The 22,207-nt window shown below is 39.6% G+C and overlaps 1 protein-coding gene across 2 annotated transcripts; it reads left to right on the top strand.

The window, feature by feature from the left end:
* The first annotated feature begins 1,948 nt into the window (after positions 1–1,948).
* On the top strand, positions 1,949–12,283 carry LOC127444187 (adhesion G protein-coupled receptor E3-like). Of its 2 annotated transcripts, none has more exons than XM_051703433.1 (14): positions 1,949–2,063; positions 3,617–3,901; positions 4,066–4,088; positions 4,200–4,271; positions 4,378–4,567; positions 7,449–7,568; positions 7,747–7,928; positions 8,732–8,893; positions 9,175–9,288; positions 10,493–10,725; positions 11,015–11,084; positions 11,164–11,255; positions 11,340–11,502; positions 11,756–12,283. In XM_051703433.1, exons 1-14 carry the CDS (start codon positions 2,036–2,038, stop codon positions 11,840–11,842), a joined length of 1,821 nt encoding a protein of 606 aa, XP_051559393.1. In that variant the 5' UTR covers positions 1,949–2,035; the 3' UTR covers positions 11,843–12,283. The 2 variants fall into 2 exon arrangements, with proteins under 2 accessions (XP_051559393.1, XP_051559392.1); XM_051703432.1 differs by having other exon boundaries at positions 9,082–9,288.
* The last annotated feature ends 9,924 nt before the right edge of the window (positions 12,284–22,207 follow it).

The raw sequence follows: 22,207 nt of genomic DNA, 5'->3' as shown, positions 1-22,207 counted from the left end.
AAACCTTGCAGAAACAAATTCTGCTCATATGGATACTGATCTCATCAGGATTGCTGAGAACAGCAACGTAACAAGTATGTGAGAAGTCTTTGGGTTAATTAATGGATGTCTTTGAATTTATTTTTTAGTAATGTAGGTATTGTCCAGTACAATTGCTCAAGCTATTCAGATTAGCCAAAATGTGTACTTGAATATGAGTCGTGTGTTCATCTCTCAAACTTCATTCTCATTATGCAAACCAGCAATCCACCAGAGGTAAGAGATAGGAGGAAGAGATGAGTTCTTGATAAGGTAACAGGGTAAATGTAAGTCTTGTATATCTACGATCAGGGACGTAGCACCAAATATTGGGCCCCTGGTGACAGAACTATTTAAGGGCCCCCTAAACAATTTGAGTGCAGTCTAAAATCTAATACACATATACAGTATATAAAGATGTTTGAAGATGCGTGAATGATGTCAAATCTTTCCTTTAACAGACAGTTTGGTCCACGCACGTCACTTTATTTATTCTCACAGTTAAATGTAAATCATGTAGTTGCTAATAATGTTACCAGCCAACTGGTGAATTATTCAGTTTTGTTTTGTTACCAAAGGCAATTTTTTAAATAATTTTTGGTGCATCTGAAGTGTTAACTTTTGGACCCTGTTTACATGGATAGCTAACAAATATTTATGTAAGTAGCTATGTTGACATATATGACTGAACTTTCTTTCGTAAGAAACTCACATTGCACTCTGTTGTATTCCAAGAAGCCTGTATGTACATGTACATGTATTATTTATTATTCTTTTTTTTTTTTATCCCCTTTTCTCCCCTATTTGTCATGCCCAATTCCCAATGTGCTCAAATTCCTTGTGGTGGCGCAGTGACTCAATCCCGGTGGTGGAGGATGAATCTCAGTTGCCTCCGCTTCTGAGACAGTAAGCCCACATATCTTATCACGTGGCTTGCTGAGCGCGTTACCGTGGAGACTTAGAGCATGTGGAGGCTCACGCTATTCACCGCGGCATCCACGCTCAACTTACCATGCGTCCCACCGAGAGCGACTGCAAGGAAGGTAAACCACATGGCTCAACCCACCCTAGCATCTCGGCCAATTTGTTGCTTTGTAAGCCAGGCTGGAGTCACTCAGTACACCCTGGATTTGAAATCGTGACTCTCTGCTCGCTGAGCTACCCAAACCCTGTACTTGTATTTAATGTGTTTTCTTTCAAGCTACATTTGGCGCAATAGTCTAAACTATCTTAAGTATTTTGTCTGGTAACGCTTTATTTGAATGTGTCCTTGTTACAGTGTAATTAAACAAGTAATTACTGATTATTACTAATTAACAACATGTACTTGCTAAAGGTTTAGGGTAAGGGTTTGGTTTAGGGTTAGTTGCTTGTAATTACACACAATTGACTGTTATTACTATAGTAAATACATGTAATATGTGTAACAAGGACACATTAAAATAAAGTGTTACCTTTTGTCTTTATTTTTCTTGCCAAAGACACATTAAGGGGAGTATTTAAATAATTATTTAAATGCATTTAAAAAAATGCAGAATCGAATCGTTAATTGAATCGAATTTCAAGAAACAAAGTAAATGTTAATGTGTATCACTAATTGTTTATTGAATTAAATATGTTAAAATGTTAAATCATTGTTTTTCAGTGATCTTGTTGAATACACTGGTTGTCCCGTTTAAATTTAACTAATGATTTTGAACAACGTTTTAAACAATACACATCTGTCTTCATGTAAAAACTGACTGTTAAGTGTTACAACCTTTTATTGACTAAAAAGTAAACAATGCTCTGAACCTACCTGAAATTATGTAAATGGTTGTTGGAAACCAGAGAATTAAAAACCCACAGATTTTGTATATGTGAGGTCTACGTGTTTTGTAGAGGAAAGAATGCAAATAATGATCAGTTCCTCGGAAGAGCGTTTACAGCTGTTCAGTTAACGATCCGGCATCACAACTGTTGACACTGGACATTGTATTCTCTTTTGAGGATTGTCAATGCAAAGACCTATCAGATCATGATGAATACCATCCTTCCGTTGACAAGTGAGTACACTTTCTTTTAGCTCACATATACAGAATATTAAATGTTCATTTATAATATTACACTTTGCTTTAATATATTGGCAGATGCTTTTACAAAGCGAGTTATGATGATCCAAGCTTTAAGTAGCTTGTATTTTAAAGTAGCTGAACAACAGTCAAGCTAACCTTTTGAAAAACTAGCTTGCAAGTTACTGTACAAAACATAGCCAAAAAAGGGACATCTGATTACACAAGTGATAACTCCAATTAACCAGTTCATTAAAATAAACCTGAATGAACTGATTCATTTAAGTGAATCATATTTAACTCATACTCTAAGTGAAGACAGGATTTTCAATTGATTGTACACAATATGACTTAAAAAACAGCAATGCAATATTGCTGTCATCCTACTCCACTAAAGCTGCAAAATGCCAGTAAGAACCTTTTTATCATTCCAAAGACACTGAGTTGGTTGATGGAAGTATTTGATGCTTGTAGGTGTAGAGATAAAGAGTAGTGGATTTTAAGCCGTTTTAAGGTGCAATTTGAAAGTACTTACATTTGATTTGATACCACAGTACAACATAATTAGAAGCATGTAGTAGATACGTACTTATTCAAAACTATTCTTAATGCTTCTGTCACACTGAAGCAAATTGTGTTACATGCTTTGGCTTTACGGTAATTTTCCAGGTCATTAAACACCCCTTCAGGAAGCTATCTCTACTCCAGACCTAAGTGAATTGTAACTTGGGGAAGATTGGACACAGCACAAGGCAACACCATTTTAGATGTACTTTATTGCATGTACAATAAATAAAAAATGAACAGATACTCTTTTCTCAGTTTGAGGTTCCTCACATGCCACACCATCCGAACCTTAAAAGAAGCCTTAAATATTTTATCTATGTACTCAAGGAACTTCAAGTTCTTTAAAACCTTTTCCTTATAATGGGGATACTGAAGGAACAGTTGACAGTTTTCTTTAAAGTTTTTACAGGAACTAAGAGTATGTTTCTTAGAGAAATGAAAAGGTGTCTAGATGGTGCTGGTGTGGCATCTGAGAAACCTCAAATGTTGCCTTAAGCATCTTTGATGCAAGCAAACTAGTGAGTGGACTATACAGTCAGCCTTTACATATCCCCAGGGCATTTGTTAGTTTTAGCTTTTTGACATTGGTTGAAGGTGACTGTTTGGTATGATATAAAAAAATATTTGCATGACTTATTTACATGCAGAACAGTGACTCGTATACTCTTGTGATCAGTCTTGTCATATAACCGACATGTTTTACATGATGCAGTGAGTGACTGTTATTAATGAGCAACAGCCACTTCAGTTATCATCATTAAAGTTATATTTCAAGCTACCTTGCAGAGGAGTTTGAATTTGAATGTACACTTGAGAAATTGCATTTTCTCCAGTTGTCAAAAATACTTGATTTTCCAGGAAATTACTCTATCCAGGCATTTGACTCTAGTAACTCTATGGCATGGAAAGACATACTGTGATGTAGCTGTTTGAGATTGCATGAATGCAACATTATAACTGATGGATTTACATCTTTTCAGCGCTGCAGCTTATAATAATCACTAGTGATCAAGTGATCCAAAGATCTCAAGGAAATTACTGGTACTGCTCCCCTCTGGTGAACACAAGCTACTGCGCAAATTCTTCCATGCATGTAGACTGTTACAGGCAGAATAAATCTTGCAAGGCCTTTTCCTGCTACGACCAGAGTGATGGCTGCACCTGTAGTGTTGGTTCCTACAGCATTAGCAACAGCTCCTACTATGAAGTTCCTCCAGATCTTTGTACCTGCAAGAGAGCTAGCCAAATTTGCAGCTGCCTGAATGGTGTGTACTGCATTGTCTTCATGAGTTACTTCAGTTACATGTTTGTCATATGCTGTTTAAGACATATGAGAACTATATAAATAATTGTACAAATTATATAAATAATACAAACTATAAGAACATTTTAGTAGAATGTATGCTTATACATTATTCTTTCATTCTAGATGTGAAATCTGATGGATCAGGGGTATGTGCAAATTAAATGTTGAAATCTGCAGACTGTTGTCACCCTATATAGATCCTTAAAACATGTTAAAAACAAAATAAATCTTAAAAATGTCTCTTTTTCCTCCTGGAGGAGCTCACTCTAGGGGATATTGTTGGTATTGTTGACCTAATTGCAAATAACACAGCTCAAATGACTCCCGACGTGAGTAAAGTTTCTGGCTCTGAACCAATAAGTGATGCGTTTAAAACTATTTTCACCTTAGAAGTCATTTGCATTGTAGAGTCACATATCTTTGGTGTTTGGTTAGATGGCGGAAAGCTATTTGAAGAAGATTGATTCTGTTCAGGGGACGCTTTCTCAGATTTCCAGTGGGAACGATAAAGAAACATTGGTGTTTTCTGGAAACACTTTACTGAAAGCCTATGACAACTTGGTGTCTGTACTGGTGGTGCCAACAAATATTTACACCTATGCAAATATTAGTCTCAACAATACAGGTAAAGGACCTTTTTATTACCCTGTATGTGTGTGTTTGTATTCTCATTCCACCTCTTTGTTATTCTGTTGTTTTTTGTAATAATCCACATTGCTTGTTATTGTATGTCCACTGTCAGTTAAGGTGTCTCATCATCGTAAATATTAGTCACTCATTTGTTGTTAGTACTCTTGTAACTGCGTCACTATGTGGTTCCTTGGGAAAATCAGGCAGGTAAGTATGTCATGTTGTCTCACCATATTAAACTTGGGACAAGTGCCACCCCACTACTGACATGATAGCTCAACAGCAATCGATAGCAGATATTTAACGGAGACTGCCTCCTTATCAAAACTCCTAGACACAACTAGTTAGGAAGACAGAGAATGCTGAAGACATTTTCATTTCAGAGTTTGGTTATCTGGTTGAGCTAGGGGGCAAAACATTAGATAGATACTAGCAACAGACCACAAATTACTGAAACATGTCAGCAATATACAGTAACTACAGACCAGTGGCGTCAAGTGCTTTCAAAAGTGGGGAACAACAGACTATTTTTGGTGTTTGCAATGTTTCTCCCAAAAGCTGCTCAAACTACGACTTAGCGCAAAACAAAACAGGCAAAATATACGATTATGAAAGCTGAAATTAAGTCAGATTGCAAATAACTGTGTGTGTATATCTGTGCTGCTGAACACTCTGTGCTTGACCATAGTGCTTTTACATTGCATATGCTTTCAATCACATACATCACTTTTTCACTATTTGAGAGCTCGACCAATCGTATAAAGATGCTTTTGTTCCAGACAGGGGCTTTTTTAACAACAACATGACAAAAAGCATTGTGTAGTTTTGAGCACTTTAGATAAAGCCAACTATGCCCCCCCCCCCCCCAAAAGTCCAGGAATGTATTTTTTATAATCTTTCAACCAACAAATATAAAAGTCTAAAGAAGAGCGCTGTGGTGAATATGTAGACCATATGCCTGACACGTGGTTTAGTGTGTTTGAGAAACATCAGAGCGGATTCAAGACTAAATAGGTTTCACCTATTAAATATTTTGTTTTTTTTTGTGTAGAATAATTTGAAAATATCATAAATGTGTGGAGAAAACACTTTAATAATCATATTAAATGATATATAAACATTGTGGTAGGGTGGAGAGCGGGGCCGTGTCGTGATTCCTCACACCCAGCCCCTAATTGGGCTGATTAGCCCGAGAGGGATAAAGGCCAACTGGAGATGGCAGTGCGATAGAGAGGGAGTTACGGACAGCTATCCGACACCTGTGTGTGTTTGTGTCTTTTGGTTTAAGTTCATTATTAAAATATTATTTATATTGTTAAGCCGGTTCTCACCTCCTCTTTTCCATTGATGTGTTACACTGGTGCTGAAACCTGGGAAGGAGGAGGGATGTACCGTAGTAGAGTTCTCGCCACTACCATCCACCCCAACGGAGCAGCCGTGGCCATCCGCCGGGGGACGGAGGAGCCCGGCCGCCTGAAAGTGGAGGAACAGCCGCCGACCGCGAGGGGAGGAGGGGCTCCTAACCAACCGCCTGGAGCGCTCAGGGCCGCTGCCAGGGGTGGAGGAGGCCAGGGGCGGGGTCTGAGACCGCCGACCGCGAGCGGGGAAGGGCTCCTGGCCAACCACCTGGAGCAGGAGAACCACTGCCAGGGGCGGGGGAGACCCCTTCCATCCACCGAAAACGCGGCGGGGCGTTCCGTCCACCAGGGGCCGGAGGACTGCCTCCGATCCACCTGGGGAGGCGTGGCTATCATCCACCAGAGGGTGGAGGAGTGGCCGAGGACCAGGCTACGGCATATCGGAGAACCAGCAAGTGAATTTTTTTTCTCTCTCTCTCCTCTCTCTCTCTCTCCCGCTGCCACTCAGTGTTGGCTTTTACCTTCTCTTTTTAAGTGTTTTTGTTAATTTGGCATGATTGCCGTTACGGCGTGTAGGTGCCACATTTTTTTTTTGTTTCCCTCCCCTTGTCCCCTCCCCTGATCCAGGTAGATGGGGATGACCTGCCAGCAAACGGGGCGGAAGGCACGCCCCCCAGGGAAAGGGGAGGGGAGGGGGGGTGGACGTCATGCCGGGGGCTCCCCGGCCTGAGAGAACAGAGGAGGAATGTTGCAGGGTGGAGGGTGGGGCCGGGTCGTGATTCCGCACACCCAGCCCCTAATTGGGCTGATTAGCCCGAGAGGGATAAAGGCCGACTGGAGACGGCAATGGGACAGAGAGAGGGAGTTACGGACAGCTGTCCAACACCTGTGTGTGTTTGTGTCTTTTGGTTTAAGTTCATTATTAAAATATTATTTATATTGTTAAGCCAGTTCTCGCCTCCTCCTTTCCATTAATGTGTTACAAACACGTTGATGTAAATCAGGCTGTTAAATATTGTAGATACCAATCAAATATCAAATTATTAACATGAAAATCATAAATGTAAACTTCTGTCCAGAGACTGCTGAACTATATGGCTCTGCAGCTCAAAAGCTTGCACCTGCAGTGGTCTTCTTTAGATTTTTTTTATATTTATCGGTTGAAAGGTGATAAAAAATTCAGTCTTTTTGGCTTTGTCTGAAGTGCAAAAAACTACACAACAGTTTGTCATCATGTTTTTCGTTGATAAAATCTATAAAAAATCAGATATTTCGGGCGGGATACAGGTATCGGCCATATAGACTCCCACTGAAGTGTGGCTTCAATATAAACATGGCATCTTAGATTATTTGTACATATATTAAACTCATCATTGCTGCATTGCTTATGGAATTTTAGGGGAAAATGTGCTTCCAGTGTAATCATAAAACAATCACCACTGCTACAGACAATAGATTATATCTGTTTTGTTTCTCTCTCTCTCTCTCTCTCTCTCTCTCTCTCTCTCTCTCTCGTAGAAGTCAGAGTTCTTGTGGTTGGACCAAAAGTGAGTGTAGGACAAATCCCTTTGATTATTACAGAAAACGCTAATATGGAAATGGATCTTTATGAGATTGCAAATAACAACAACAATAACGGTATGTGAGAAGCATTACTGTGTTACTGTAAAAAGTGTTAACATGGTTTGTTTGTCTGAACATGTGCGTTTCCATAACAATACAATGTTCAGGTATCTTGCTAATTTATTTGACATTTAAAATGTCAGATGACTACATTTTCTCTGAGACTTCAAATTATTGTTAATCTGTGATATAGGCTCCGCTGCTGTGGCTTTCATGAGCTACACCACAATGGAGAACGTGCTGAGACCTGACTTCTTCAACACATCAGATGACACAGTTAAAACCATGATGTCCACTGTGATCTCAGCTACTCTTCCCAAAACTGACAACAGAGCACTCACCAAACCAGTCAACTTCACCTTAAAACACATCAGAGTGAGTTACTTTCATCGAATCCTTCTTCATAAAGTCCTTCAGCCACTGTTCTGATGTAGCAAGTTTCCTTTCCATATTGAACCGAGAAAACAACTGGGTAAATACATAATTCACAGTCACTGTGAAAAACAAAACATTATGGCAGAATCCTAGTATTAGACTCCCCCACGTTCCGTTCACTGACTGTGCGATGCATATTGCGCACAAAAAAATGAAGCTTGCTGAAATCTGCAGTTGCAATCTGATTAGCTGACATGACGCAACTTCATTCAAGTCTGCCTTAAATGAAGTCGGTGAAGAATGAAATTGTGAATGTATTAGAGCCTTACCTCTCTGCAACTCTGCACCTCAGTGTGTTTGCATTGTCTGCTCTTGACTGAGTGAAGAAATGAACCGAACATTTTTTTGCTGTCAAAGTAGGTGGAGCACCTGGTCACACCTACTGATTACTTTGACAAATGCCAGTAAGAAGGCGCTTAACAGCCAGTACAAACTTTTCCTGAAAGTCTGCACTGTGGCAAGCTGTTTTGAACCACTGCAACAAACTCAAAAACACCTTTCTGTTGGCCAGATTTTATTCAAAAGGACATCACATTCGCTCATTCTTAGATTTCGCTGGAAGTATTTAGAAGCATGTAGAACCAAATTTTGATCACCATCTGCAGAACTGTATTAGCTTTGTATTCTGTATTATGTGGAGCTAACAGAAGAATCACTCACGGTGGGGTTACCAAATAACCAGACTGCACATTTAGACTGCTGAATAAGATCCCTGATATGCATCCATTTTCTTCCTTGTAAAGGACTTTGATTCCAGCAGTAAACTTTCATGTGTGTACTGGAATATCAGCGAATGGATTGTAGATGGTTGTTCTGTTGTAAAGACCAACAGCAGCCACACTGTGTGTTCCTGTGATCATCTGTCAACATTCGCTCTCATCATGCAAACCAGCAGCCCACCAGAGGTAAGAGAACAGGTCAGACAGGTTAGACTTTGGAAAAGTAAACCTCACTCAAAAGTTACAAGCATTCCATGCACTAGTATATCTCAAATACAATCTGAAATAGGATAGAGAACTTTTACGGTAAACATTCAAGAGCAAGGGCAATTTCGATAGATGTGGCACAGATATACTGTGACTTACTTCCTCAGGATGATGCACTGATGGAAATATTGAATTTGGTGGCTGTGATCGTGGGGCTGGTGTTCCTCACTTTGGCCCTGTTGACTTTTGCTTTTTGTCAGTGGAGTCCTGGAGTGAACAATGTGGCTCGAATCAACATCTGCTTGAGTCTGCTGTTGGCTCACCTTCTGTTTTTACTCACACAACAGTTCCTGAACTACATACACCCTAACCAGGTGAGAATTATTGCCTTTGTATATGCTACTTATGCCCCCTTGGGTTAAAAATTATCACCTGCATATTCACCAGGTAAAAAAAACATTACAATGTCAATGACATTACAACAAAAAATAGCTTTAGTAAGACTGTCACACATTTCTTCCCACTTGCTGAACTGAATGAAGTGGGCAACAGAGCACGTGTGCATTTAAACAGTGCCGCTCTAGGTGAATATAGCGGAACAGGATCCGACGCTTCACCGGCTAGACCATTTTTTTTCTCTTTGGACTCAGAGGTGCTGGGACGCCATTCCAGACCTTTCCACCCCAATTCTGGGTGCTTTCACACTTGGTTCGATTGCTTGGAATGAACTAGAGTTTATTTCCTGCCCCCTGCCCCAGCTGGTCTCTGTTCACATCACATTATTTGGGTCCGAACCATGGTCCGATTACACCATCAACATGAGTATAAGAGGCAGCTGTTTCATCACTATAACTAGGTAACAACTCAAGAAGACGTCAGCTTCACTGTGTTAAGTGAAGTATTAAAGTTTGTCTCTTTGGATTTACCACCAAAACTTTACATGCACAGAATGACTTTTGTCTCCCACGGATGCATTGAATGTGCAATGATCTAATGAATATTAGCGTTTGTCTGCCACGAGCCCGCGGATACGCTGCAAGAGATGTGAAGAATGTGAGCTGCTCTCTGAAGGGGATTTATTTGGAGACAAGCAGGTATGAGAAATGCATCATCCAAATGAACCAAACTCATTTGGACCCGGTGCGCACAAGACGTGCTAGTGTGAAAGCACCCTTAACCCCTGATGACAGATTAGGGAAGTAAATGTTATGCTCTGGGTTACTGATCAGAAGGTCAGCAGTTCAAGTCCCAGCACCATCAAGATGCCACTGTTGGGCCCTTGAGCAAGGCCCTTGACCCTATCTGCTCCAGGGGTGCCATATCATGGCTGACTCTGACCCAGCTTAGCTGGGGTATGTGGGAAAAAAAAGAACTTCACTGTATATGTGTGATAAATAAAATTATAACTGAATAGACTTTGAATTAAACCCAAAAAATCAATACTATAAGAATAATGTCAAGGTTTTTACACTTGTTGACATTTAAAAACATCTTTTCTGACAGCATTATCATTTAACACTAACAGCAACCCTTCTCTTAAGGGTTAGGAGATATTAAGGAATACTCTCTCCCTCCCAGGTGATGTGTACAGTGATATCAGGCGTTCTGCACTTCTTCTTTCTCTCCTCCTTTGTGTGGATGCTCATTGAAGGTGTGCTGCTTTTCATCTGTGTGAAGAACCTATCACAGATCAGCTCCAAACAGAGGGAGGTGCTTAGCAGCGGATTCATGATGGTGATTGGATATGTGATTGCTTTTGTTGTGGTGGGCGTGTCTGCCGGACTGGTTCCTGAAGGCTATGGCAGTGAAAAGTGAGTTTAGTTTTTATTTATTTATTTATTTATTTTTACGTATTTTGTTATTGTTCTTTTTTCTTTTGGAAAAGCCCAGTTGTATTAGAAGAAATTAGGAATTCAATGTCTGATCACACAAGTGGGACTTATTTTTCATTTTAATATTTTATTAAAATATTGCATATTTAAGTCATTCAGGTCCAGTAGCTGTAAATGAACTGATCACACAATGAGAACTTGTGACTCAATGTTCAACATCTCCATGTTTGTGAAAAATGTGTTACTTAAACTATATTTCTCCAAACAGATGTTGGATTAAAATAGATGAGAGAGGTTTAATCTGGAGTTTTCTGGGACCTGTTTGTACCATACTAGCAGTAAGAATACATATTTTCTCATGTGTCTATATACCAAAAGGGACCGAAGGTGATTAATTATTGTTTGTTTATTTTGCAGTTAAATATGATTCTCTTCATCAACATTATCGTCAGTCTGAACTCAACTCTCACAAAACTGAACGCTGCAGTTTCACAGATGAAACAAACCAAGTAATAAACATTCTGATTCAAACACATTATAGAAAAGAACAAATGGGCAGTAAAGACTCATTCAGTCTCTTTCTTGTTCTGCAGGATTATGGTATTTAAAACACTGGCCCAGTTTGTGGTTCTCGGTTGCCCCTGGATTCTGGGTTTCTTCATTAAGGGCAATAGAGTGCTGCATATTCTCTTCTTGATCTTGAACTCTCAGCAAGGGACCTTCATCTTCCTGATCCACTGTGTCCTCAATGATGAGGTCAGCTGTCAGTTACTCCTCAAGAGGCTCATTTTAACCTGTCTTACTTTCATAACAGCTTCGTCTTATCTGATTCACACATTCATCCTCTGAGATTAAAAAGTATACCTGTTAAACACCTCATCTTACCTGTGGGTGTTATGTTACAACTCTGTAATATACAACTTGGCATGTTAGGTAGCTGAACAGTTTTTAAATTTCTTTAGATAAATTTAGCCCATAAACTCAATCTTCTTACCTCTTTCTTGTCCAGGTCAGACAGCAGTACGTGAAGTGTTTCAGAGCTCTTTCCCCCGGTATCAAACACAGCACCAACAAAAGTGTGCCCAAAAAACACTGAGGACTACAGCATCCATGTTCAGAAAATATGAAGCACTGCTGAATTTATATTATTATAAAATTGATTTGATGCTTACAGTAAAACACACAATAGAATTATAGTCTCAGCTGTCCATACTTTTAATGTAAAGCTAATCAACTCTCTCGTTTTTTAAGCACACATGATCTCCTGATTAGCATGTTGTAGTTGTTTTACTTGAATATTTTTGATTACTTCAATTAATACTAGAAATACAAAATAAAGTTCCTTGTACATATTTCAAGAGGAAAGAGTAAATGGTTTAACAAGTGTCTGAAATCATAGTTGCAAACAAAACACAAATAAAATATAAAAATATATCAACCTGAAATATATTTATAAAGCTCCCACTTAATAACAGTTTCCTTTGTAATGACTGTTTTATATTCATTAAAATATTTAAATGTCTCATAAGAACATGTATGTCACTGCATTAATACAAAATAACAATTACTACTAAACTTTATAAGTGTGGTTTTGAAGTATGAACAACAGCTAATGTCTCAAAATCAAGAGTTAAAGAGATTTTATTTATTTATTTTGATTTTTCACTGGTTACGCTGTCCTGAAACTGCTCTGATAACCTTAGGGCATGTTCCAATGGGATAAAGTTTGGTTGCCATGATACAGCCTCATTTCATTCCTCATCCTCGCAGTCAAATTTGTTGCAAGAGTTGGGTACATCAAAAAGTTAATCGGTGGAAAATCTAGTTGGGAGGAAATCAACCATTGAACTCTTGGGTCAAATGAACTCATCAGAGGATATCAGAGGAAACAGACTGCAGAAACATGAGTGCAGATGTGTGCTGTTGGTAGAGGTCTGCAACCCGACCCGGGCCCGATGGGATTGAAAACCTGATGGGTTTCGGGCCGGGTTCGGTCAGTTTTTCAAGTAGGACTTCGGGTTCGGGTCAGGTTCGGGTTTGTAATGAATGAAAAAATAAACAGGCTTACCGAACTTGTTTAGCACATGTGCTCTCACACACAGACACATGCGAATGGACATGTTTTTGCGCACATCTGGTCTGTTTTCCCATTGTTTTCCTATGTAAACACATGCTGGACGAATGTCTTGGACATTGCACCGCATCTTGCTTTTTCTTCAGCATCTTGTGCAGGACTGGTATATTTTAAACATCATGTCCAGTGTGAACTTAACAGTGATTTGCTCGAGTTTTCCTTTCTTTTGTTGAATTGATGTAATTTACTTTGAATTGTTTATTCTTTTGATTTTATTTTATTACAAGTATTTTATTTCTTTTAAAAAGGGGGAAAGGCCTACAGTTTAAAGGAACAGTTTATTAGAAAACATTATTTGAATACTTACCTTTATTTTGGTTTCCTGTCATACCTCATCAGTTACCCTCTACCTCCATAGCCGAGCTTAGTGGTCTTCTAAATTGCTAATTGGTCCAAAAGGGAGAAACTAAATTATAAGTAACACAACCCATTACACTTACCTAGGCGCAGATCAATGCGAAGTAGAGGGTGCATCCACATCTGTAACTGTTGTCACCTTGTACTATTCGCTGGCAGCAGTTTTTCTCAGTCTGCGCTTGTCTTTCAAGAGTTTATCGTAAAATGCAGAGCAGTCCAGTCCAAAATTAAGATGTACGAAAAGCATTGCCTTCATGACTGTTACACTTAGTTGAGATTTATCCGGTGTCCATGCAATGTTCGTTAATGAGAACACATCCTCCCCAGATGCATATGTCCCACGCAGGCATAAAACAAACTCCACGACCTTGGCTAAGACTCCGAAGTTGATAGTCTTGCTCCCCAGCTCATGAAAAATGTTTGTCCATCTCTCAGATATGGCCATCTTGTTCATGTTCCACTCAGTGATGTGACGAGTGACAATGTTTTTCACGCAAGCCCACTCATCAAAGAGCATGGTTTCATCAGTCAAACTGAGAGCGGGGAATCTGGAGTAGAAGGGTTTGAGGCTGCTCTGAATGTCTTTCCACTGTAGGATGTCTTTCAGTAGGGCCCACTCAAGTTTTTCTGTGTTCTCCGATGAGTAGCTCCAATTTTGCAAATAATCCACCGATGCTGAAAGTTTCTCACTGCACAAAAGAAATCATCCGCTTGCATGTCACCAGCTTCAACCAGGGCATCCAACTGCTTTTTATTGTAAGGTATGTAAGGTACATAAAAGGGTATGAATGATTCCTCCAGCCTGGCCTGCAAGACTTGTCTCAGGTCATGAATGTGCAAAGCTATGACTGTGCACAACAGAATAATAAGCAAAAAGTCCTTCACTTGCATGCACCTTGTCAGATTCTGAACTTTGCTTCACAAAAAAATCATGGCACACTTACTTTTAGCAGCATCCACATGCTTTTTTGTATGAACATGCTGCGCGATGTCAATGCGACCTCCATGGGCGATGGAAAAGCAAGCTCCACAAATCTCACACCTTACTTTACTAGGCTCTGTCTGTGACTCCTTTTTTAGAAATGTAAACTCTTTTCTGAAGATCCTCATTAATGTACATACACGCTTCCTTGACATTTTTCCAGCCGCAATTCAATTTGTGTGCTCTTTCAAACTGACTCTTCAATCAGTTCACTAACTGGACATCTATTTATAGGGGATTAGTTAGATTGGATAGTTTAATCCAATCATGTACTTCAAATAACACAGTGTGATTTTATTGGTTTTACAAGCCGTATCCTTGGCTGTCTTTGATTATAATACTCACATGACTGAGAAAGCCACATAGAGGGGAAATACGGGACAAAACACAATTTTTAGTCAAGACATTAGAAAAAGTGCTTAAATACGGGACTGTCCTGGGAAAAATGGTATGTCTGGCCACCCTAGACATTTGGTCAGAACATGGGTGGCAAAACATTTGGAACTAACATGTTGATTTCTCTTATGATCATGTTGCACCAATCGCAACAGAACGCTTTGAGCAGGGAGGTTAATAACACTTATGCTCCATTCACTCATATCATTCCTAATGTGTCACCACTGAAGTATCATAAATGTATTTCATTTTACTCATGTGCTATATTTCAAGACTTCTGAAGCCATACAAAACTTTGCATGAGAAATAAACATAGTCATTATTCACTGACAATCATCCTGACCATCAAATCAACAAGAACAGACACCAACAACAAAATTATTTTTTTTTTTCAAAGTTTTCACAACAGATAATCTCTTGTTTGACCCCTGCTACAACTACACTGTGCTGGACAGTCCTTGGAGAGCCATCAACAACACAAATAAAACCCAAATGTGTGACAAAACTGTCAACTGGGTCGGCTGGTATCGTCTTTTCAATCAGGGTCAGGACTCTCAGACTCTCATGTGTTGAGAAGTATCGATGTGGTGCTAATTTCCCACTGTGGCAGACACCCAATAGTTGAGGATGGAGTGGTCACTCAATATGTCTGTGGTCACGAGAACAATTACTGCTGTTATTATGAGTCCTTTCCCATTAAAGTCAAAGCCTGTCCAGACAATTATTATGTATATGAGTTTGTTAAACCAACTTACTGCCCTTTTGCATCCTGTGCTGGTAAGTTTTCATATGGCCTTTGTGCATGTGATATTTATATAATAACCATCTCTGTTAATTAATTACAATTCATCTTATACTTTCAGAAGTCAAAAGCATTAACACCAGTGACACAACGATCAAGAAAACAGAGAACAACTCAACTGGTGATGTAACATGATGTGTACTCTATTGGCTTATAGTCTGAAGTCTGTGTTTGTGTCTGTGAAAATGTTACAACAATGTGCGATATGAGCAGTTAAACATGTAAATGAATGATAAGAGTTAAAATACTGCCATCCATTAGGGAGCGCTGTCTATTATGTGTATTGCTCACTGTTCCCAGAGGTCCTTCTTTACGTTGTTGTTGCTGTATAACTAGTTGTGGGTTTGGAGGAATGTTTCTTGCTAGTGTTAGATTTGTGTTTTTGCATGTTGTGTTTTTGTTCTCACTGTTGTTGTGTTGTTTGGTTATTAAACTGTAGTGCCAGATCACCGGACATGTGCTCTATTAAATTGTTGTGACATTAATACTTTTCTGATTCTAACCCACTTGGTGTGAGATGTGGTGTCAGAAGGGGGGTGGCTGGAAAAGGGGGCAGCGAATCATAATGGGAAGCCATATTCTGTTCCAACCGTAGGTCAAAGCCTACTAATTCCAGTGGAGCACCCTTGCGCTATATGATGTGCTTTTGTACCAGCGGTGGCAGTCTCCTGTTAATGTAATGGTCCAGCTACACCTTATAGTCCCACGGTCCCTCTGGCCACAAGTCACGTGAAACTCTTTGTGCACAGCTGTGACATGCACACAGCACAGAAAGGCCCTTCTCAGAGACTGCATGTGCCGTTACATCAGTATCTGAACGGGGCACCCATGGAACATGTGGAGCTGGACATTCCCGGGCTGTTCCCCGTATCTAAGGCTGGGATCCGCTATGTCCTCTTGGTACTACTTCACAAAGTGGCCCGAGGCATACAGCGTTCCTTATCAGAGCACCACTACCACAGCAGAAAAATTGATAAAAGAAATGTTATGCCAGTTCGGAGCACCAGAGGAGCTCTACAGTGACCAAGGTCATCAGGGTAGCCTACCTACAGCTCAGGGTGCAGAAGACTCATACCATTCCCCTCTACCCACAGAGCAATGACCTGGTGGAGCCAACAAAGTGTGAAAATGATGCCCGAAGCAACATCAAAGACTTCACGGCTGAGAACCTGCTATGGGTCTACTGCCCTGTACGAGAAAAGGACTGGTCAGCTAAGCTGTATAGCCACTGGCAAGGGCCCTGTGAAGTACTGCACAAAGTTTCGTATATGGTGTACTTGGTCCGCATGAGGAACCAGTGCCAGTGGACAGTGGTGCTGCAGAGAATCCGGCTGGTCCATACCAACCCATTGCAGAGCAACGCATGGACCAGGGCCAAGAAGACGATGACTACTTGGCAATTGTACGGCCACCAGCAGAGGCGAGTGGACTCATGTCCGCTTGTGGAGGGCTCTTTCCCACACTGACAGTCACCTGGAGCCACAGGATGCACTTAATGAACCCTAAACACTGCGGCGCCCACTCTTTCTTCAAGAATTTGTGTGCAGTCGAGTGTTGGATAGTGAGGAATTGGCAAGGACAGCAGCCTCCTCTGGTCGGGGCGGTGTGGTGCTATCGGTACCCAGAATGTATTGTGGCATGCCAGTTTTAGGCAGCAGTTGGATTTAATTTCTCCATGGCTTGTGGGTTTTGGGAAATGTTTTTTGTTAGCTGGGGTGTTAGATTTGTGTAACATTGCTTGTTGTTTTTTTTTTTTCATACTGTTATTGTGTTGTTTGATTATTAAAGCTTGCTGGCCATATTCTTTAGTCTATTGCTTTTTTGTGACATTCAATAAATGTCTATTTTTAATCCAATATAGCAATATAGCAATGCAGTACTTTACACATCTAATTTGTCTTACTCAATATATTACCATGAGTGCTAAAATAACTAATATTGCTATGATAATAAGGACACCTGATACTCACCCTGGTTCTGTACAAATTACAATATAATCACTATTTACAACATCCCCCAGTCCCACTACATGTCACTGGTTCGGAATGTGGCTTTTGAGAGCAGTGACATTTATCGGTATTCACACGGATTTTAGGCGGTTCCATAATCATTTTTTTTTTTTTTTTATGTATATAGAACTCCACTTCTATATAGATTTCAAATCAGCAATTTATTTTATTATTATTATTATTACTAATAAGTTTTTTCAACAACACTTTTCCCCCCAATGTTTTCATTACAGTTAATCTCTCTTTTAACCCTTGCTACAACTACACAATCCTTGGAGATCCACCAATAATACAAAGAACACCCCCATATGTGACAGGACTGTCAACTGGGTCAGCTGGTATCGTCTCTTCATTGACCGTCAGGATGCTCAGATGCCAGACACACGTGTTATGAACTATAGATATGGAACTGTTGCCCATCTGAGGCTAAGAGGTGGACACCCAATATTTGGTGATGAAGTGGTCACCCGAGATGTCTAAGGTCAATCGAATGGTTACTGCTGCTTTTACCAGTCCTATCCCATTAGAGTCAATGCCTGCCCAGGAAATTATTATGTCTATGACTTTGTTAAACCAACTCTCTGCAGTTCCACATACTGTGCAAGTAATTATGTTTTCATGTGCCCTTTGTACATTTGATTTTATGATTTTAAGTTGTATCAGTGAATGAGCAAATCTGTGTGTCAGGGTGAATGCATGTTTATGTAGTTAAAGATGAAGGATAAATCATTTAGGCTACTGTAAAGCTGCTGTAAGTGATTACTGTGTCAGTAGCTGCATCTAATTGAATTGCAAACACATTTCTTATACACTCCCCCAAATGCCATTCTTCAGATAAATAGATAGTCCATCCACAGACTCACACAATTGGCAGATACCTCCAAGTTTTCTGATATCTATCTGGTAGAAGGAAAATTATATGTGTGGTATGCCAAAAAAATTACCTATAACTGCTTTAAAATGTGCACAGAGCTAGAGCAAACATACAAGGAATTGGTCTTTGTGACAGAAGCTTCCATTGGAGAAAAAAATACAAGATAGAGATAATAGAAATAGAATACAAATTAAATAAGTAAATAGAAAATATACAGTAGATATAAAAAGACATAAGACATTTTCACAACAAAAATAATATATGTACAAATACATACTAAAAACATAAAGTATATACAGTTATGTACAAGGAATGTAACATGCAGAAGAGGTAGGATATGTTAAATACATATACACTAAATATACATTCTGATGGTTGATGTGAACATTAACTGAAGCTCATGACCCTTATCTGCATGATTTTATGCATTGCATTGCTGTCACACAATTAGCTGATTAGATAATCGCATGAATAAGTACTGTAGGTGTAAAGGTGTTCCCAATAAAGTGCTCAGTGAGTGTATATAGCATTTGAGGCGTAATGTTGATTGCCAAAGAAAATAATTTCGACTCGCCCCCCCCCCCCACTCAAAAAGAGTTAATAATGTTGACATATTATAAAGATGTATCATTTGTAAATATTATGAACAATTTTGAACAGCACACTATATGGTAAATGTGAACATATTTAAGCAAAGTAAAGTCAAACCTATGGGTGGGGGTCAATGAGCATCAACAGGTTAAACGTTTTAACATGACTCGAATAGATAATATAGTAAATGCGAACGAGTGTAAACAAAGTGACATCAGGCCTGAGAAGGGGATGTCATGTTTATTTTGTTGGTTCATGTTTTTCATGTCTTTTATGTGGAAAATCTAGTTCCTGTTTCATGTCATTTGGCCCCCTGGTCATGTGATTTCATGTTTCCCTCCATGTTCATGTGTCTTGTATTCATTGGTTTATTGTCTAGTTATCGTGTTATCAGTTCTGTCTTTTCATTGGTTAACTTGTTTGTCTTGTTACCCTTGTCCATGTATTTAAGCCTCATGTTTGCCATTGTCAGGTGTTGTTTGTGAATGTAACTTTGTTGGATTGTTCAAGTTTATGTCAAGTCAAGTTTATGTCAAGTTATAGTTAGGTTTATGTGTTTATGTTTTTTTCTCATTTGTATTTAGGGTTTCTGGATATCACGACTGGTATAAATTTGCACTTGGGTTCTTCACATCATCTCGTCTTCATCTTCTTTGTCATTGCCAGCGCCAGCCACTCGTTACAGGGGATAGCATGTGCTTCAACAGGTTAGTAGTTCCTCTTAGCTACTCTAATCACCTTTGACAGGGTGTTTTTTGGCATGATTGTAGAATATTTTATCCCCACTTCTGTAAGCTTCCTCTTTGGTGAAGAAGCTGCCAGAGTTTTATTGTAAACCAAGGGTCTTCAACAGAGGGTCCATGATGGTACCGCTGGGGGTCCGCAAATTATTGTTTGATCCACCATTGGTGGCATTTGTAATAATCACTCACTCACTCGCTCGTGAGAGACAGTGAGAGTATTGTATATTTTAATTGAATCATTTAGTTAGTCCATTTTGATAATTGAATTAACATTTATGCAATATGTAATGATCTAAAATTATAATGTGTAATCAATGTACTACGAATAACTGCATTATGAATGTTACACAATATGTTAGATATTTAATCATTCATTTATTGATTTAATTATCATTTACTCAGTTTAATAATCAAGGTGGAAATTAATGGAAAAATGCAGCTTGAGGGAGACTTACAGCCTCTTTTTGTGAAACTTTCTATGACCCAAAGAGAGACATGCGTGTGGATATTAAAAGCATGACTTGAGGTCAGCGACAGGAACTGCCTGGTGCCCAAAAAAGGCAGATGATATATGTGTGCTAATTAGTGCTAAAAATGAGATGTATGTATGTGGGTGGACAGACAAATCTCCATGTTTAGGAATATGTGTAACCAACAACTGTAATAAGGAAAATCATTTAATATACTGAACGAATTAATGCAGGAAGTAAAAATAGTTAGTCAATATAAAATATGTAACCATATGAAGTGATTACAGTGTGTTTTATACATAGAAAATGAAATAGTCATGCTTTTGCTATCATTGAAGCACATTGGGTCAAGGGTGACCAGCTTGAAGGGAGACGGCGAAGATGAAACTAGGGAGGCATAAGATGATTTCATTCGATGAAGATGCCATCATTCAAAGGGATAAGGAGGAACAGAAACTGTATAAAAAATGCATGATTCTGAAGTGTAATTTTAGATGCTCCATGGACCACTTCAGCTTTGTTACTCTGTAATAAAAGTCTATTTTTGGAATCAGAACTTTGCGCCTCCGAGAAATCTTTGACTCGAATGAGCTTTGATTGCTGTTTTGGGGAATCTGCCATGACAAGAGACAGGAGTATACATTTTTTAAAAAGTCCTTCGCAGCTGCATGCCAAATCTTAAAGTGTGACTAAACAGCGCTAGTCAGCCGAAGCGTGCAGCCCGGAAAAACCCTTCACACGACCACTGCTCATCACGAGCCGCTCAAAGAACCACACATCAGGTTCAGCAGTGCTGCAGTGGAGGGTCGTGTGAGTAAACGTGTCTGCTTTGCATTGGTCGCTTTGCGTTGGTCACGCTGTGCGGTTGAGCAGATAACAGCCTGCTTTCAGAACAATAGCTTACATGCCTGGAGTAAATAAATAGTTACCGCTGAGATTATAAAGCTGGCATACAGGGTCCTTAACGGTCCACACACAAGACAGTGACTCTCAAATCAGCATAATTCAAGGTGCACTCAGTCATTGTTTTCCCCATTACAAATTTTTACTCAATGAAATCAACAGTAATTTTAAAATATATGTTTAAATTCGATCACTCACATGACATGAGATCCATTTTAGTAACCTTATAAAAGTTGTTTTATTCTGCATGGACAGGGTCTGTCTGTCTGTCTGTCTGTCTTTTTCTTTCTTTTTGGAGGAGTTTTGGCACAGGGATTTACAGGAGAATTTAAAAATTTAACTTCATGTCAAAAATGTTGCAGATCACTGCTGTACATCCCTGCTGAAAAGACCAGCTAAAATCAGCTTAAGCTGGTTGGCTGGTTGCCCAGCCCAGCCAGGTTGGTCAGTTAGCTGGTTTCAGAGAGGGTTTGAACACTTTTTAGCTGATCAGGCTGAGAGTCCAGCCAAGACCATCCTTACCAGCCAAGACCATCCTGACCAGCTAAGACCAGCCTGACCAGCTAAGATGAGCCTGACCAGCTAAAAAAGGTTCAAACCCCCTTTAAAACCGGCCTGACCAGCAATGACCAGGCTGGACGACCAACTAAAACCAGCCAAAAAGCTTATTTTATATAGGCATAAAACGCAACACTCAATTTTATACAGTATGTAACGGGAGCCCTGGCTCCGTCTCTCTACCCACCAAGGGGTCCTTGGCCTGAAAATGGTTGAAGACCCCTGCTGTAAACCATGGTTTGTTGTTGTTGTATGTTAAATAAGTTCTAGTAGGGATGCACATGTTCTCACATAAACTGATATATAATGTCACAGTATCTGTGTGCTCATCCCGATTGGTGTCTACAGCTTCAAAATCACTCCAATTAGTGCAGTCAAAGCAGACTTGTAGTTCCAGCTCTGCTTCATTAGTCCATCTTTTTACAGTCCTTACAACAGTTTAAGCTGATTTTAGTTTCTGTCTGCAGGTCGGAAGAAGATGAACCAGACAGTTATCAAAGAGTCCCAAAGCTGCTCTAGTTACAGAGCATTATTGATCCTTTAGGGTGGTGTAGCAGTGGTGCAGTATGCTGTCTGTATTTTGGCAGTTCACGCGTGAGATTTGCTTAGTTAAAATCCCAGAGAATAATAATAAGCATGTCC

The sequence above is a fragment of the Myxocyprinus asiaticus genome, chromosome 7, assembly GCF_019703515.2.
Source record: "Myxocyprinus asiaticus isolate MX2 ecotype Aquarium Trade chromosome 7, UBuf_Myxa_2, whole genome shotgun sequence".
In the NCBI taxonomy this organism is placed as follows: domain Eukaryota; kingdom Metazoa; phylum Chordata; class Actinopteri; order Cypriniformes; family Catostomidae; genus Myxocyprinus; species Myxocyprinus asiaticus.
Note: the sequence above shows the minus strand (reverse complement) of the source record. Positions and strands in the feature narration are given on the sequence as shown.

Bases quoted from the DNA above. Each gene is read 5' to 3' on its own strand.
- LOC127444187 (XM_051703432.1), top strand. From the start codon at position 2,036: ATGATGAATACCATCCTTCCGTTGACAA. The intron at 7,569-7,746 runs GTATGTGAGAAG...TCTGTGATATAG, and splicing joins AAATAACAACAACAATAACG to GCTCCGCTGCTGTGGCTTTC. The intron at 11,503-11,755 runs GTCAGCTGTCAG...TTTCTTGTCCAG, and splicing joins ACTGTGTCCTCAATGATGAG to GTCAGACAGCAGTACGTGAA.